At 46.3% G+C, this 18292-nt stretch overlaps 1 protein-coding gene across 2 annotated transcripts in view; it reads left to right on the forward strand.

The window, feature by feature from the left end:
* LOC311360050 (kazrin-A-like) overlaps positions 1-18292 on the forward strand; it is a 98263-nt gene that overhangs the window by 70084 nt on the left and 9887 nt on the right. For both annotated transcript variants that reach the window (XM_084480129.1, XM_084480128.1), the window contains exon 3: positions 13957-14148. In XM_084480129.1, coding sequence (XP_084336255.1) covers positions 13957-14148 — 192 coding nt within the window. The remainder of the gene's footprint in view (positions 1-13956; positions 14149-18292) is intronic.

Genomic DNA, 18292 nt, shown 5'->3' on the forward strand with positions numbered 1-18292 from the left:
GATTTAACTCTTTTCATGATGCAAACAGCAACAGGACTAAATAGGAATTAAATGAGTGCAGTCATGTTTATACTCCTGTTGCCATTTTAATATAGACATGCATTAACGAGTAATTAAACGTTGCCAGCCATTCAAACATCCGTAACAGTCTCATCTCTGGTCTCAAGCGATTGAACTGTCAAGTATTTTGGCAGCAAATTAATTTCTGTCGATGTTTGCCACTCAGCTGGAGATAGATGACAACATAAATTAGTGAGATCAAATGAAGTGTAAAAGGTATATGAATAATGAGACTCAATGCCTGCCAGAACTTAGTCTCCTGTGGTTAGGTATAGTATTATCGTTTTGGTCCACATGTTGTATTGTATGTCTTTAGACTGTGGTGTTACTGGATATCTGTTCCGGCCTATAAGTGGTTGTAAGGCAGGGGCTGTAAAAGTGTGTGTGTGTGTGTGTGTGTGTGTGTGTGTGTGTGTGTGTGTGTGTGTGTGTGTGTGTGTGTGTGTGTGTGTGTGTGTGTGTGTGTGTTGTCAGGGGAGTCAGGGGAACAAGGTGTGTCTTTTAACACAACAACCTGCTGCCGGCTGTTCGATATCCACTAACAGTGAACGTGCATGCATGGTTGAGTGTGTCTTTGTCTTGTGCGTACGTTTTTTACACATAGCCCTATATTTCTTTTATGGTGTGTGTGTGTGTGTGTGTGTGTGTGTGTGTGCGAGTGCATGTTTGCATGCGTGTGTGTGTGTTGTTTTGGTCTAAATGAGCACATTATGTCCAGTGTGATGCAGTCATCATCAGAGTGGCGGAGCCAGGTGTGTAATTGCTCATTGTCACAGATGACGGCTGGGTCACTAGAAACTGGATCCTGAAGTATTACTGAATAACAACTGAATAAACCTGATTTCAACATCAACTGCCTTTGTCTCACTCCCGGCCGTCTCCTTGTCCAGGGCAGCTTCAGGTGCAGCCACCGGTAGAAACGGCAATCTGTCAGAATGCCGTTTTTATTCCTGGCCTGACAATTCAAAGCACGCCATTCCTCTGCCAAATTATCCCACTTGAAAAGAAAGGTCTGGTCTATTTAATTTGTTGTCTGTAATGACAGAAAAATATATTTTCAATCTGTTGTCATATTGAGCATGGTGTGGAACGAGCAGATAAAGGACAGAAGAGAACCGCAGTCAGGGAGAGTGAGAGAGCGGAGTGGAGAGAGATTCATTGGTGGCAGAAAGAGATTGGGAGCAATGGAGAGACGTCTTCCTCTGTGAAGTGTGTCTTTGTGTGTAGAGACTAGCAGGGCGTCGTGATGAAATATCCGCGGTGACTCCATGGCTGGCCTCACGTTTGACCTGGCCTATAAATAACTAGCCCGGCTAGCCTTGGGTAATACAGGTCACGTCTAAGCTAAACACAGCTAAACACTTAATCACTGACATCACGCGCACACACAGACGCACACGCAAGCACACTCTCAAATATGAATGCGTATAGTCAAATTGACCTCAAACTTTTATTTAAATAACCTGGTATGGAAATCTATGTTATTATGGTATGCTATTGGTGGCACCTACTGCTCTACACCCTAGATCAGGCGTTTTGACAAGTTTTGACAGCTGAGGGCCAATTTAGGAACCCAAAATTTGACTGAGGGCCGCCAAATGAAAAAAAATTAATAAAACAGAAAAAAATCCCATTTGTAATAATTTTAATGACCAGGTTGCATCTCTACAGTTACATGTATTGGTCTGCATCCAGTATAAACACATTTTAAATAACAAATTAGGCAAAACCTGGCACAACTTTAGAAAACCTTGAGAAACATTTTAACTAACACACAATCCCTGGGGTTCTCTGCCCTATACAGTCGAATTTGTGATATAACAGTCCTGTGTGCATTTCAGAATATATGTAAAAACTTAGACAGTCAGTCTCATTGTGCCTTGCTTGAGAACAGAAAAAAAATCCCATCTGTAATCATCTTAATGACCAGGTTGCATCCTACAGTTACATGTATTGGTCTGCATCCAGTATATATAATACTCATTTTAAATAACAAATAGAGAAAACCTTGAGAAACATTTTAACTAACACATAATCCCTGGGGTTCTCTGCCCTATACAGTCGAATTTGGGATATAACAGTCCTGTGTGCAATTCAGAATAAAAACTTATTTAGAACAGAAAAAAAAAAAAATATAATAATAATAATAATAATTTTATTTATTATTATTATTTTTTAACTTACATCTGTATTATTGCGGGCCGTCAGGAAAGTTTCTGCGGGCCGCCATTGGCCCACGGGCCGCACTTTGAGAACCAATGCCCTAGATGGTGCATACACAAACATCATAGTTAATAGATAATTAAAGATAACGTTGACTAAGCTGACATTTACACCAGAGACAAATACAAATGACACATTTGTCATGTTCTGGCTTGTGTTCTAAACACCGGTCCTCCGCAAAACCGAAGAAACACAACTATACAAATGTCAATCAAATAAAAATGAACCTAAACAAAGAATGCCATTGAATTCTTTGAGTTATAATTCTCATTCCTGGACTATCCATGCTCAGGTTAGTGTACTACATAGGGTGTTCAACTCGCAGCCAAAAGGTAGTGGGTTTGATTCCCTAATTCCGCACCACTACTGCTGGGCACCCTTGAGCAAGATGCCCCCCTGACCCCTACCTGTTCCTTAATGAAGTGCATCTGGATTCACTATGAGGCGCTTTCGCTGATAAAAGGGTCTGCTAATTGCTTATTTAGCATTGCGACCTGGCCTGCCCTGGGTCAAGTCGGAGATAAGTGGCTGTGAAATTAGTTTTTAGCACCAACCTTCCTTCTCCCCTCTGGAAACCTTTGTGTCATTAGTGTTGGCCCCTCTAACCCTCTGTGTAAATATTGAATCGCCACGGTCTGAGTGTGTATTTCTCAATCCGCAAGTAGGTGATCCATCATCCTGATATCATTGTTACCGGGGGAAAAGCTCCAATTTCTCCCAGATATGAAATATCTTGATTCATCATTGATTCATGCCTGACCTTTGAAAAGCATGTGAAAAAGGTGAATTAGTACAGTCCAAATGAACCTCAGAAAATACATTTTCTACACTTCCCAGGCGGGAAAGAAACATTCTAAAGCCAATGTACAGCTTGTGCAAATATACCTCGAAAGTCCATGGACAAAAGGCCAGTTAGTTATCATCGTCATATAATTTCCAAGTATATCCTTCAGACCTTTGATCATTTTGTTAATGATGCAAACACCTGTTTAATGTACAAATGTATCCATAATCTTGCTCCTCCCCCTCTGAAAGAATTAGATTCACTGTTTTCAGACAACATCAGGAAAACAAGCGCCTCCACCAGAGACCACTGTGTTGTGCAACACAGAGTTTGAGTTTGTCACAGAAGGTCAGTTTGTCCCAGAAGGTCAGCTCATCCATTAGAGTCAAAAACACTTGGAACTCTACTCCCATTGTCAAACAAAGTGCAAATTGTACTAGTTTTACAATTGCAACTAAAATCATGGCTGAGATCAAATCAATCATGTGACCATTAGGCTAAGCATTTTTTTTTATTGCATTTGTTCCTCTAAATCATCAGGCTTGAAATCCACTCAGACTTCTTACACAATTATGCCGCTTTTCCACCGACAGTACCAGCTCAACTCGACTCTCTTCAATGTGGGCGGGTCGTAGAAAAGAACCTCTCCAACATGGGCGGGTCGTCATTAGTTTTTAATCACGGGAGACGCGATTCCCGGGAAATCTGAATCTGATCAAGACTATTTCCTGATTCCCGGGAAAGGTTATGATGGGAAATAAAATAAAATAAAAAGCGCAATGACTGCGCGTCTATTGTTGTCATACGGTAACGTTGATGGAGGCGAAACTCGAGCCCTGGGAAAGGAACGACACTAATGAAACAGCGAAACGCTGATCCTCGGGAGCCGGTCCGTGGACTCCAGCCACACCGGACACACACAACCACGCCGGACACACACAACCACGCACTCAAGCCCCGGGAAAGGAGCGACACACATGGTGAAATGCTGATCAGTGTCCCCCTCAGGAGCGGGTACGTGGACTCCGACCACGCCGGACACAACTTAACTTGTGATTATTCCCAACTTAACTTGTGATTATTCCCATTTACAGCCGCTGGCCAAACAGTTGCCAGCAGCATGTTTACGTCACACAAAAGTACCTACTCCGCTCGCTTGGAACGTCGACGGAGGTAGTACTAAAAAAAGTACCCGGCCGGTACTAGGTACCACATACTTTTTTTGCCAATGGAAATGCAAAAAAAGGCGAGGCGAGTCGAGTCGAGCTGGTACTGTCGGTGGAAAAGCGGCATTAGAATGTCAAACGACACGACTGATCAGTAGTACATTAGATTTGGAGGAATCCACACCTGGAGTGCACTATTGCTGAGCCGATTTCTTGGTCGTGACCACTTTTGATCGATTCCATTCTGAGACACTGACACCTTCCATTCCAGCCATCAATGTAATCACTGGTGAACACCACATGTAGTCCCATACTTAATCATGTCAGAAGCCACCTGCCATCCATCCGTCTTTCTTTCTAGTCATCCATTATCCTTGCGCCCATCCATCCATCCATTCAATCATCGAGCCATCCATCAATTAATCCAATCATTGATCAAACAATCCATTCATCCATCCATTCAAGCCCCAGACCAGAGCTATCCTGTACTAATGTCTGGTTGCATTTCTTGCCCTGGTCTTGCAATACTTTACAGTTAATAGCTTCTCCATTATTTGTTCTACAAATCCATTGCGGTCTGCCTCACTTGTTAGGCTGAAACATCTGCTACATTAACAGTGTGTAGATGTCTGAGTTATTCCTCCTATTCACCATGGGACCTTAATTAAATTGACAAAATGACTGACCTAACTAAGACTGAATCTCTTGACCTTTCTGTGGGTTAGCTGCTGTTAGCTGCCCAATACTCTGTCTAAAGGCTATGGGTTTTTCCGAATTGGATGATCACAATGGCTGGCGTTCTCAGTATCTCAGCCCATCTGTGTCCTCAGCTATAATCCCACTGTTTGTCCGTACACTAGCCATAACTGGGAGACTGGCTTAAAACCCCCAGCACGTTGTTTGGATGGATTAGCATGGAAAAATGGAGCAAGTTGAGACATTGAACAAAAATGAAAAAATAGGAGTTGGTTACATAACACTGAACAAAGACAGGAATGTTTCATAAAATACCTTAAATTACCCCCACTCAAGTCACCATGACGTTCGGAATTGCTTACCGTTTACTGGACACTAATCTCCTCTTTCGTCACAAGCACTCACTGTTATTTCAAACCATCGGCTCCATATCATGATAATATCTACAGACAGCTTCTGACAGAGTGGTGTAAGGCCTGATGGGGGGGCCAGATTTGACTGGAATGTGAGATAGCTAACTACCTGCCCAGATGATCAGATATTTGCTCACAGTCTCACTGTCCTCAGTCCCCCATTGCCCCAGAGACATGAAGCATGAAGTGGCCTCAGCATAGGATTACAGCTATCTGTTTCGTTAGAGATCTGGTCTGGATGGGGTCTTTTTCAGCTGGGAGCGAACGTCATCCCCATCGACGCGATCCTCCTCATGGCTTGATTGTCCACAGGTTAGCCATCATCATTAGACCCCATCAGAGAGCGGCGAAAAATATTTGATTGTTTTACATAAGTGTAGTCATGAAGGAGGTGATATTAAGCCTCATATACTCTAAGGCTTCCTTAACCTATCCTAGTCGTCGATGGCACTAGCACTGACTGTTTCCTGTTCGGAGACCTGCTTGTCACCGCAAATTCCAATCCTCCCTGTTGCGTTTTGCGTCAGTGTTTTTGTTTGTTCTCTTCTTTCCTTTTTCGTCATTTTCCTCACGCTCGCCTCCGTCCCCTCCTCGGGCGTCGCCGGGAGATTGTTTTGTTTATGCGTATCCACGGGGCAACCCGGGTGAGGGGTCGTCTTGAGACCTCATCAGTAGTCTGAGCTCAGCCGCCGCCAAGCGCTGTGTCGCTGATGGACGTCGACGGTCCAAAGGTCCAGAACGATGTGTGTGTGTGTGTGTGTGTGTGTGTGTGTGTGTGTGAGTGATAGACTTCATGAAGCAGAAGGTAATCTGGATGAGTGTGCAGCATGTTGGCTGAAGCTTACTCCTCATACTGCCTGTATGTATGTGTGTGTGTGTCACTCATTAACTACGTATCTAAGTATACTATGCTGTACTCGTATCTGTACATTCACACACTGTGAATGATGTGTGTGTGTGTGTGTGTGTGTGTGTGTGTTTGTGTGTGTGACTGTGAATCTCACTCTTCATACTGTGTGTGTGTGTGTGTGTGTGTGTGTGTGTGTGTGTGTGTGTGTGTCATTTATTAACTATGTATCTAAGTATACCATGCTGTACTCGTATCTGTACATTCACACACCGCAGCTGTGTGTGAGTGCCGTGCGTCACTATGTGCCATGTGGCACATGAAACACATAGCAACACGCAGCATACACGTATTCAGCAGAACCTCTCGAGGGCCTCTTTGAAACGTAATAATACCAAAGATTAATACACTTCATAATGACTGCAAAAGTATAAATAGCCTACATTACCTGATACACCCTGGCCTTAGTGGAGGGTTTTTTTTACCACCACGGGCCAAACAGTAATTCGGTAATTAATCGTAATTAATTCAGTTTGGCCACCACAGCCACCCCAGGAGGCATTCAGAAGAAGAAAAACTCTGCTGGATTGCTGGAATTCTCAAGTTCCTCCCGGACCGGGATTGAACTCTGCTTCTAAGCTTGTATTGTGTTTGTGCTGAGATTAGACCCTGGTGAATATGAATGCTCACTGGACTGTAATACCATTCGCCCATTACCATTTGTATTTCTAAACATGCAGGCTTGTTAATCCCCTCTTGGCTGACTGATCAAATATAGGCCATGGATGGTATGCCTGCTTCCTGAAAGAACAGACAGCGATCAATAGCTAATCATCATGTAGTCTGCATAAGGGGTGAGGTTGGCGTGTGCTCAGTGTGGGGTTCCTGTGTATCAGGAGGTCGGGATGGGGTCCACTAGGGACCCCAGGGCACGTAGTGCCCACTAGGGCACTATGTGGCCGTTCTTGAACACCACTAGAGAACTACTATTGAGAGGTTGACTCGACATGATGGGGTTTTTAACTTGACAGCTGGATGGTGAGCATGTATCTGTTCCGAAGGTTTTTGAAAAATATTTTTTAATGCTTTTAAGCTCACCCTGCTTTGCCTCATTCTCTCTAACGCTGTCATTCTCTCTAGGTCACTGTGTTTTTCAGAGTGACTTAGGGAAGACTTCAACACATTGGTCTCCACAGATCTAACATTGAGCCTGGGAGACAAAAAACATAGTTGGCTGTGCCCTTCAAGACGATTGAATTCTACAAATGTGTTATTTTTTCAGTGGGAATGCAGGTGTTAAAAGGCGTATAAAGGAATACACTGAATGACCCTTCAATAGAATGCCTTCCCGGCTTTTAACACGGCATGATCACTTCTTAATGAGTTCTGCATGCCTGCCTGTTTGAATATTGTTACGCAAGGAGGACCTGTATTACGGTGCCAAGTCCAAAACAAACAGAAGCATGTGGGCTGACGCCTCCTGTCAAAAACATTTATTTTTTCTTTCAAACTGCATTCCTGACCTTGGCATTCACTTTTATTTACTACTTAGTCATCTATTTATCATGCATTATGTTGAATCCATGAATCCATAAGCGACACACAAGCACACAAAACAACCGCCAAGTTCAGACATCTAGGGGACCAAAACAAAGCGTTGATATGGCAGACGGTAGCCCTGACCGGTGTACTTATTGTCACGGCTCTTGTTGAGTATTTCTCAGAATAACGGCGGGGACTTTTTCATGGTGCTTAAGTCCCTCTGAGTTATGGGCCCTGCTGCCGGGGTGCAGCGCGGTCATCGGTTAGATAGCATCTGATGGATTAGCAGGGGCTCTCAGGAAGCTGCTCAACACACTATTGGATTCCTCCCGCACACAGCGGACCTTAATATCCCCCCCCCCCCCTCCTCACACAGCCTTACTGATGCAGGACTGTGGGAACAATCAAGCTGTTAATTGATTTTGTCTCCCATAACAGGTCAAAGATAATGGAACCCCATCCCCCAACCCCCCGACCACTGTCTCTCTCTCTCAGTCCCTCCCTCGCTGCCTCCTATCTGCCGTCCCTTTTCTCGCCAATGAGGGCAAGGTAGAGAGAGAGCGGGAGACAATCTAAAATTCTTCTCCCCCCCGAGAGAAAACTTTGCTGTCGTTCGCTATCAATTCTCGGCCCCTCCACCATCTCACCAGCCAGGTCCAATCTCAGATGCCTCTTGGCCACTGAGCGCGCTGGCACATCACCGGCACAGCGCCGGCACATTGCTGGCACGTCGCAGGCCCATTAAGGAAGAGGAGGAGGAGGTTGGTGCCTTTTTTTTCCCTTCTCACTGGTGGTTGCTGAGAGGGAAATAACATGTGAGATGTCTGGATATTTGGACAGAGGGAGAGAGAGAGAGAGTGGGAGAGAGAGGGAGAGGGAGAGAGAGTGACAGACAGACATAGAATCATATTGACAGGTGATTACAGAGGCAGTAAAGGGCCGAACCGATGCTTGGAGATATTGTGAAAAATGATTTACTCATGGCCGGTCATTTGCAGATTAATTGCTATGACTGATCGAGTTGAGGGGGGCCGTGGCTGAAGGGGAGGGGGTGGGGCATACAGTGAATTGGCTTTCATAAAGTAATTGGCCATTTTTCCTCTTCTTTTTTTCTTGCACCATTGGCTCCAATTTCGTTTCTATTACAGGGGGGAAATAGATGTTTTCTCCCCAGAGCAGTTGGATATCATTTTTTCTTCCTGGTCTCTGTCACTGAGGACACCAACAATGTAATGTAGCTGGCCTTCAAAAAAAGGCCAAAGCATGATTTCATAGTGTGTTGGAGCCATTTAGCTTTAATCACAGGCAGGTGGTGAAAGAGAAACCGTGGTGGTTCGGGGACATCTCTTTACTGAGTGGACACTGAGTGAACGGTGGTCGGGAGATGAGATGGAGGTGAAACATTCAGTGTGTTGCTTTGCAGCTCAAATGCATTTGACTGTATCACATTCATACTCGGACACACATGGGCACTGCATTTCATGTCAGGCAGGAAGGCTGTATTGAGTAGGTGTCTGTCGTTCATAAAGTTTCATCATGCATGATAACAGAATACTTGTAAGTGCTTTCCACTTGTTTACATGAACATCTTTACTGTACTGAAAGCGATGTGACACAAATGTGTGGTAGGTGTGGTCTCTTCCTTCTGACAAACATACTCATTGTAAGTCGCTTTGGATAAAAGCGACTGCTAAATGCCCTAAATGAAAAACGAAATGTAATGCATCACTGTGAGTTCGAGGGGGAATAATAGAAAAATGGATTCAACCTAACAGCGACACAAAAGGACCATGGCTTTCTCCCAGAGGCGATTGATCGTCAACATTTCTATTCTTAATTAGGCCTGGCTCACTTGACAGGGTAAATAGTGGCTCTGGCCAAGCTCAAGTCAAACCAACCTGTGCACCTCAGATGATTTGTGTGCAGATAAGTTGACTATGTGTGGAGCTGGATGGGCTGTCCTTGGCAGCTGTGCTAGCGAGCATTAGCTGGCAGCTCTAGCCAGGCCGGAACAGGTGGTGTGGATGGCAAGGCTAGAAGTAGATTCATTATCAACCAGAGAGAGGCGCGTGTGTGTGTGTGTGTGTGTGTGTGTGTGTGTGTGTGTGTGTGTGTGTGTGTGTGTGTGTGTGTGTGTGTGTGTCTTTAACATATTATGTGTTGTTTTGGGTTTTTACCAGACCTTTTACTATTAATATACTATATTTTGTCATTTGGAAGATGGTTTTACCAAAAGTGACTTGACAGAGAATTCATATGCAGGTCATTAAGGAGCTAAGGGATAAGGCATCTTGCTCAAGGCTGCATGCAGGGTTCGTACATTGGGGATCGAACCCAGTGCCTTTCAGATGGCAGTCGAAAACCCTAGCAATTACATTATCCAGTATTAAGTTTAAAGTTGTTGGTACTGTATCTTTTTCAGACCAGCCCAGAATATCCTCCTATTGTCATCGGTTATAATTCCAGTGCCACACTTATATTTGGACGTTTTCTTTTCTCTCTTCATTTCCCTGGCTGTCACAATAAAAAGTACTTAAGTAAGAACAGCCCCTTCGAGAACATCTTGAAACCTAAAGTACAGAGTGACAGCTATTGTCAGGTAGGGGGTGGCAACAACACGCAGGTGGCTGGTGCATCTCGCTTTGGGAACGGATTGATGAAGTACACTTTGGGGTTAAGGCATCAATTATTAAATGGGGAACATGAGGGTACAAAGGTGGATCTATATCCGGAGAGAGAGAGAGAGAGAGAGAGAGAGAGAGAGAGAGAGAGAGAGAGAGAGAGAGAGAGAGAGAGAGAGAGAGAGAGAGAGAGAGAGAGAGAGAGAGAGAGAGAGAGAGAGAGAGAGAGAGAGCGAGCGATTTATGAGGAAGCTAACAGTCAATGTGTCGTTTCTAATGCATTCTGGATGCCGCGGTGCAGGGTACAGAACGTCTCCCAGCCTGCGGGCCTGTGTGGGCACTGATGAATGGGTGGTCCTCCTCTCCCCCCCCCCACACCACCCACCCCCCAACCCGGTGTCTTATCTAGAGCGACCCAGCCCTGGCACTCGCCTGCAGAAAAAAGCTTTCAAAAACACCACCCACCCTACACCTCCCTCACCATCGACTACCCCTCCATCCCCTCTCCTCCATCATCTCTCCATCCTCATTCCTCCACCCTCCCTCCATCGCTAATCCTCCTTTTGCTGTCCTGCCAGCCCTCTTCCATCCGTCCTCCTCCACCAACTCCACCCTCCCTCCACCCCTCCATCCACTACCCCTCCATCCCCATTCCTCATTCATCCCGCCATCTTCACTCATCCATCCCTATCCTAACCCATCTCTACTCCCTCCACCCTGACTCCTGTGGCAGAAGGGCTGGTCCATCCACCCTCCTGTTTCCAAGCCACAGGTTAGGGGGAATCTGGCTCCCGGACCTGGGTCTTATGTTCCTGGTGGGTCCCCCTGACTGCTCCAGCCTGGGACGAGAGCCATAGCCATCGGTTTGGCAGTAACCGGGGTTCAGGAGACCAGAGCAATCTGGAGTAGTGTGGCGGCGGAGCTACTCAGCATGAGGCAGCCTTGGAAGCCATGAAGCAGAGTGACTCCACATGGGCACTGGGATTCCATTTATAAATGGGAAAGCTTATCTGCTTAGGTGGGTCACCTCAGTTCTGAATTCAGGCCATGGATGGCACCGCCTCCTCTGCCCAGCCTCTACTTTACGAGGACTCTGCTGTACATGGGATACTTTATGTACATGATGTGAGGGTACCTCCTCTATTTGTATCAGGGAGTAGATTGCTTAGTTGAGTTATAGAAGTAGTCTAGGAGAAGACAAAAGACACTATGTGTGCTCTATAACTTTTAACACAAACATTCACCCTTATACACTATTATTTTCACTTGATTTTGACCTAAACTCTCAAACAAACAGCAAGGGCAATCATTCTACCGACTATTGCCTTATTTAAACATTGAAATATGAACTGTGACTGAAAACACAAATTACATTGAGCAGCCGTTTGTATTAAAAAACAGCATATAACAGCATAATGTACAATACATATTAACTTGATAACATTTTGCGAGCAGATAAACACAAAATAACCTTACACCCCCGTAGTCTGCAATCCAAGCACAATAGAGCCCAACTTAATGACTAAATAATTAAATCGAGGGCTTTATCGCTGAATATTTCACAGCACCAGTGAACAGCACCTTGCTGTTTGGCTGTTTTCACAATTAGCTGATTCTCCTGCTTTTGGTTTCACATTCAGCCCATAGCTGTCGGAGTCATCTATACAAAATTTGTATCCATTATGGGCTTCATTAAGTATGGCAATGACACACTGCTCTCTGACTGTGGCCTGTTTACCCTGCTGCTAATAATCCCTCCTTTTTAACATCTCTCCATAATAGGTGGCATTAGTTAGTTCCGGAGAATTACGGAAACGTAGATTGTGCCAGTGAACGGAAGTATCATAAAGAGATACTTAAACTTTAATGAGGGGAATATTGAGCTAATGGGATGCATTAATACGAGTATGCAAGCACTGTTTCTGTAATGGCGTGAGTTATATAACCTCTCACAAGATAATATAACCGCTACGTTGGCCAAAATAGCAGAGACAGTGTTTTAGCAACTAGAAAAAACCAGCCTCCCTCTGCAGCAAAGTGACAGTCGTGACACACAGTGAGAATCGATAAACATTGAGGCCAGCAGATCTTCTGCTTAATTTAAGAAGTCCTCCAGCAGCAAGGTCTGGGCAAGCAGGGGAAAACACGCCTGGGGTCATTTCAAGAAGACGGACATAACCTTTAATAAGAGCGACCAGACTCCAAAATATTGAAGAAAGAAAAACGTAGAGAAAAGAGATTGTTTGTTAGTTTTCTCTCGTCCTTGTGCCGCCGTGTTGTGTCACCCAGCCCCTCGTACGGCCTCTTATGGAGCCAGCTCATTCTATATCATTGCAGCTGTCCCCTGGCACCGCCAGATACACCGACCCCCATGGATGACCGCCATGGGCGTGTCGAGGCTGAAGGCTGTCTTCCTTTCCCCCCCCTGGTTTCAAAGGCAGATCCCATCTTCGTACCTGCGTTGTCTTTCTTCTCGCACGGCCTCAACGGTCCCGCGTGCCTCACGCACTGACCTGGCAGACGGTGATCGATGCCGCCCGCCTCCGGCGATGCTCTGCGCTCAACTCTGTTACCAGTAACAGTTCCTTAGCATCAAAGGTTTACACCGTGATGTATCTGTATACATCCTTCTCTCCTTCTCTGTGGATTTCTCTGGTGCTCTCTTTCTTTCCCTCGCTCGCTCGCTCTCTCTCTCTCTCTCTCTGTCTCTGTCTCTCTCTCTTTCCCTCTCTCACTCTCTATATCTCTCTTTTTCTCTGTCTATCTCTCTCTTTCCCTCTCTCACTCTCTCTCCCTCTCTCTCTCTCTCAATCTTTTTGTCTGTCTATCTTTCTCTTTCCCTCTCTCACTCTCTCTCCCTCTCTCTCTCTCTCTTTTTGTCCGTCTATCTTTCTCTTTCCCTCTCTCACTCTCTCTCCCTCTCTCTCTCTCACTCTTTTTGTCCGTCTATCTTTCTCTTTCCCTCTCTCACTCTCTCTCTATCTCTCTTTCTCTCTAGTCTTTATAATATGCCAGTAGTTCGTATACTAAGGGCAAGACTAGGTGTGCCGTGAAATTGTGTGGAATTGAATACATAATCCTGAAATAGGTTACTAATATGTCTCATGATTCATTTACTATTTATATTACTATTATTTATATTACTATTTATATTCATTTACTATTGATTGAATTGTTCCACCTAGTGCAAGATCTTGTTACATTTCAATACATACTTGATAAAATAATACCTGCTTTTGTCTGAACCTGAATCCATGTGGTAATTATTTGACAGTTTGAGAAAGTTTTTTTTTTTTGGCAGTGTGAGAAATTTATGAATAACCTAGTATATATATATATATATATATATATATATATATAGTATTCATAACACCCTGGTAACACTGTGTGAAATCTTTCATTATCCTGCTCTGCAACGCTCGGTCGCTGTGCACGGTATCCCTGGTTGTGACGGTGGCGTCTCCTATCTGGGAACCATCCGGTCTCACTCCGAACCCCCAGCATCCCCGTCCTGACCAGCACACCCACTCAACACTCACCTTTACACCATCACCCACCTCTCCATCTGTCTGCTCACCGGTCCTCCTCCTCTCCGTCTCCCCAGTGCTCCTGCGCGAGGAGGTGGCCCAGCTCCAGGAGGAGGTGCACCTGCTGCGGCAGATGAAGGACATGCTGAGCCGGGACCTGGAGGAGAGCCACGGGGAGTGCTCGGCCGACATGCTCTCGGCCGCCGAGCTGCGCGTCCAGCTGGCCCAGAAGGAGGAGGAGCTGGACCGGGCCAAGGAGGCCCTGCAAGGTAGGAGACGCACCGCCGCGAGGGGAGGAGCCCTCGCTCTCGCCCTCTCGCCCCGCAGCCCGCCGGGGGCCGCGACGGCCGTCGGCGTGACTCATCCGTTAACTCTGCGTCCGCGCAAGCATGCGTTGCAGACGATCATTTCGCAACGCTGGGTTGTATTAGAGAACAGCCCGGCGTCGAGGCCCAGTCCTTACCGCAGCGACCGGGGGTCTTTTGCTGCCATGTCTTCCCCTCTCTCTCCCATCCCTTCCTTTCTATCTCTCCGTATAATAAAAAGGATAAAACCTTATAAAAAAAAGAAGAGAAAATAGCCCAGCGTGAAGGTTCCCCTTTAACAATATGGAGAGAAAGTAGTGCTTCTTAGTTTGGGATTTTGAGCGTCGAACTCTCAACCCTCTGTGAGCACCGACGGCGGCTATTAAGGGCAGGCGTATAATTTGGCCTTTAGTTTAACAGTTAGGTCTCAGGAGTCCTAACAGACTTGTGCAGACTAGGACCGATTGCGGTCCCGGTATCGCTGACACAGCTCTGGTTTAGATATGTTATCGTAATGGCTGAGACCAGCGCACACGCACTCGGACCCCCACCCCCCTCTCTTTAAAAGACAGGAGGCTGAGTGCCTCCAGCGCAGTGTGTTACAGCCCCCCTCCTCACCGAGGTGGTCTGCGGCCGCGTCGGTGAGTCAGACTGCTGTTCACCCAGGGGCGGTGGCATCTCAGCACAGCAGCAGCAGCAGCAGTTGCTGCTACAGCTGCTGCTATGGGGGGGAGATGACACCGCCCTGGGTGAACAGCAGTCTGAGAAGGAGGAGGAGGAGGAGGAGGAGGAGGAGAAAGATCAGTTTGGTGTCAAAAAGGACGACTTTGTTCCCACTGTGTAGGATGAGATACACACTGCAGGGGCAGCGGCCCACGCACTCACGCAAGGCCGCAGTGTCACAACAAACACTTGTTTGATGATGCGCTTACCTCTGAATCCGTGAGCATCCCCCCCCCCCCACCCCATGCACACACACACACACACACACACACACACACACACACACACACGGTGTAAGTCGGTTGTGGTGATGAAAGACGAAACCTGCGGACCCCCTAGGGTGGTGGTCTTGCAGTATTCAGCACCTAATGAAGGCTCTATGTGGGACTCCTGCTTTCCTTACCAGATCCGCGGATAGTAAGGAAGACAAGTAGAGAGAGATAGATGGATGGATGCCTATAGAAAGAGAGAGAGAGAGTACTTTATATATCCTTAAAGAGCTGGGATCTGGTTGAAATCAACCTCAGCTAGATGGTCAAACAATATATAGATGTTGTTTATAGCCTATCATAGCCCTTTCAATTTTCTAGTTCTGTACTTAGTACTGTGTAAGTTATGTATAGTACTGCTATTCTATGGTAGCTTATTTCACTAAAGTAAAGGGGCATTTGGACTGTTTTAATTCATTTTTGGCTGGACATGCACTCTTCAAGTTTGGGCTGGTAGTTGTTTGTTTGGCCAAAGTCTGTTGCAATAACTTGGCATTCAGTGGAGCAGGGAGCAAAGGTCATGTAAATATTTAGCTGTTTTTCACCGGGCAGTGCTGCGCTACTGGCTGATGCTCCGGGCTCATTTGGTTCCTCACTGCTAAATCACTGGCATTATCTGCAGCATCCGGACCAGTGAATATACTGGCTAGATTCAGAGATTAGAGCAACAATTTTGTCATAGCATTTTCTGAAGTTTCTGGAGTGGCACATTGGCGTTGTAATTGTACACACTGGCTGCATGTGCTACCAAATGTCAACGGTAATAATTACAGTGCTTGGGTTTGTTTTGAAGGCGGGACAGAGCTCTAGTCGGGAGACAGGAAGAGAGACCCCTCAAGCAGCGAGGTTACCCCCGGCCACAAGCGTTCCACTGCGGTGGTCTTAATGAGTCTAACTGTGTGACATTCAGGACTCTTCTTTTCTCCTCGGACTCAGCAGTAGTTTTTTGGGGAATATGTGTGTGTGTTGATGTCACGAGGAAGGGACACTGGCGGCGAGGTGTGTGTGCGTGTTCGGGTCCGAGAGAGGGTAAGGCTTCCCAGACAATTACAGTATAACACCTCGGTGTGTGAAGAGTTTTATATACAACATTGTTCATTATAATGCTTCTAACACAACAACGGTGCTTAAAAAGTCTCACAAAGTTGGCGTGGGTCGTAAGCCATGGGGAGAACACATTATTGTAATTCTCCATAGGGTTGGATTCCAGCTGAATCACTGGCACCCTAATGTGTGCGTTAGCCCTGGCTGCACTAGCTTGGCAAGGCGTAGCAGGATCCATTAGTCTTCACCTCCACCGTCTCACCAGTCTTGTAAATCTAGTGAAGACCCAGCAGATGTTCAGCCAGACAGTTTGCCCAAAATACTGAGAGCAATGTTTGACAAAGCAGCCCCCTGTAGACTCTGAGATTGAAGTGCCACCAACAATTACTCTGAGAAAGGTGGGGTGGGGGGGGGGGGGGTGGGTTATCTGCTGTCTCTCTCTCTCTCTCTCTCTCTCTCACTTTCTCTCTGACATGCCTCAGACGGGCCGTCGGTACGGCCGTCAGTACGGCCGTCAAACATCTCACCCCACAGTTCAGTGACCCCCCTATGCCTGTCATCCGTCCCCTGGCTCTCTCTCTCCCTCTGTTCTCCCCTCTCTCTCTCTCACTCTCTCCCTGTCTCTCTCTTCCTCTGTTCTCCTCTCTCTCTCTCTCTCTCTCTTTCTCTGTTCTCCTCTCTCTCTCTCTCTCTCTCTCTCTCTCTCTCTCTCTCTCTCCCGCCCCTCCCCCAGACAGACCCAGTGTGATGAAGTGGTGTTGTGTCTCATCCCGCTCCCTGCCACCTGAGATAATACCTGTTTACTGAGAGAAGGGTCACACATCATGCAGCTCTATTACCCGCAGACCCTCCCCCCCCCCCCCTCACTGCTCATGAATATAAACGAGAGACAACATACCAGGAATACCTTCAGTACTTTTCTTTCACTTCGCAGCTCCTTCTCTCCATCATCGCCATCATTTTATTTTTCTCTGTTGGTCTCCGCTTTGCTTTTCTGTCTGTATTTTGTATTTTCTGTTCCTTGACCTTCTCTTCTACCCATTTATCTCTCTGCACTGCTGTCTCTGTCTTTTGTTGGCCCGCCTACGTCTCTCTCTCACTCTCTCCCTTGCGCTCACTCTCTCTACCTCTGTTATTTTTCTCCCTCTCACTTTTTCTCCCCCCACCCATCCCCTCTCTCGCTCTTTTTCTGAGTGCCCCCTCCCCCCATGCCAGTCATCGGTAGGTGAGAACTGTAATCGCCCGGATGGTGGGTAATTGCCCACAAAACTCAGCAAATGCAGAGTCTTGGTTTCACAACAGCCAGAGAGAGGAGATGCCTCTCTGTCTCCCGACCCTAAATGGAAGGCTGTTCAAAGCAACAGAAGATGTGAAACCAGTGACTCTTTCTAACTCGCAAACCAGCGGAGTTGAAGCAAAAATGGGAATACAGTCCATTGAATCTGTGTAGGCACACACTATACACTGAATGATAATACCATTGGGTAGGGATTAAGGGATTAAGTAGCCATATTGTTCAAGGGTGTTACCAGGTATGCGGTGGACAATGGGGATCGAACCCAGTACCTTTTAGCTGGCAGCGGAGCACCTTAACAACCTTAAGAACTAAATATAGAGAAGCGTGTTCCTTTCTTTCGGAGGAGACGTTAAACTGAGGCGGCCCGTGAGCGGCTGGATGATGGCACGACAGCCAGGTTGCTGCCAACTCTCACGGTTTCACTGTGTGACACACGTTTTTTTGCCTGCTTACACACACTCACACGCCACACATTCAATTTCTCATGGCAAACCCCCCCCCCCCACCCCGGTCAACAATCCCGATCACCCCCCCCCCCCCCCCCCCCCCCCCGTCAGCAATTCCGATCGCCCCGACCCTGCTATAAGGTGTGCATTACAAGATTCTACAGAATCTCACACAATAAACAAAAATAAATCCATTAGTTACAAAAATAAAGTAATGTTCCAAAAAGAAACGACGGTTGCATCAATCAGCAGTAATCAGCATAACGTAGCATAGCATACCTAACAAAATATACCATGTGCTCTAGTATTGGCCTCTCGTCAAGCCAGCA

Source organism: Micromesistius poutassou, assembly GCF_964030765.1.
Source record: "Micromesistius poutassou genome assembly, chromosome: 15".
NCBI lineage: Eukaryota > Metazoa > Chordata > Actinopteri > Gadiformes > Gadidae > Micromesistius > Micromesistius poutassou.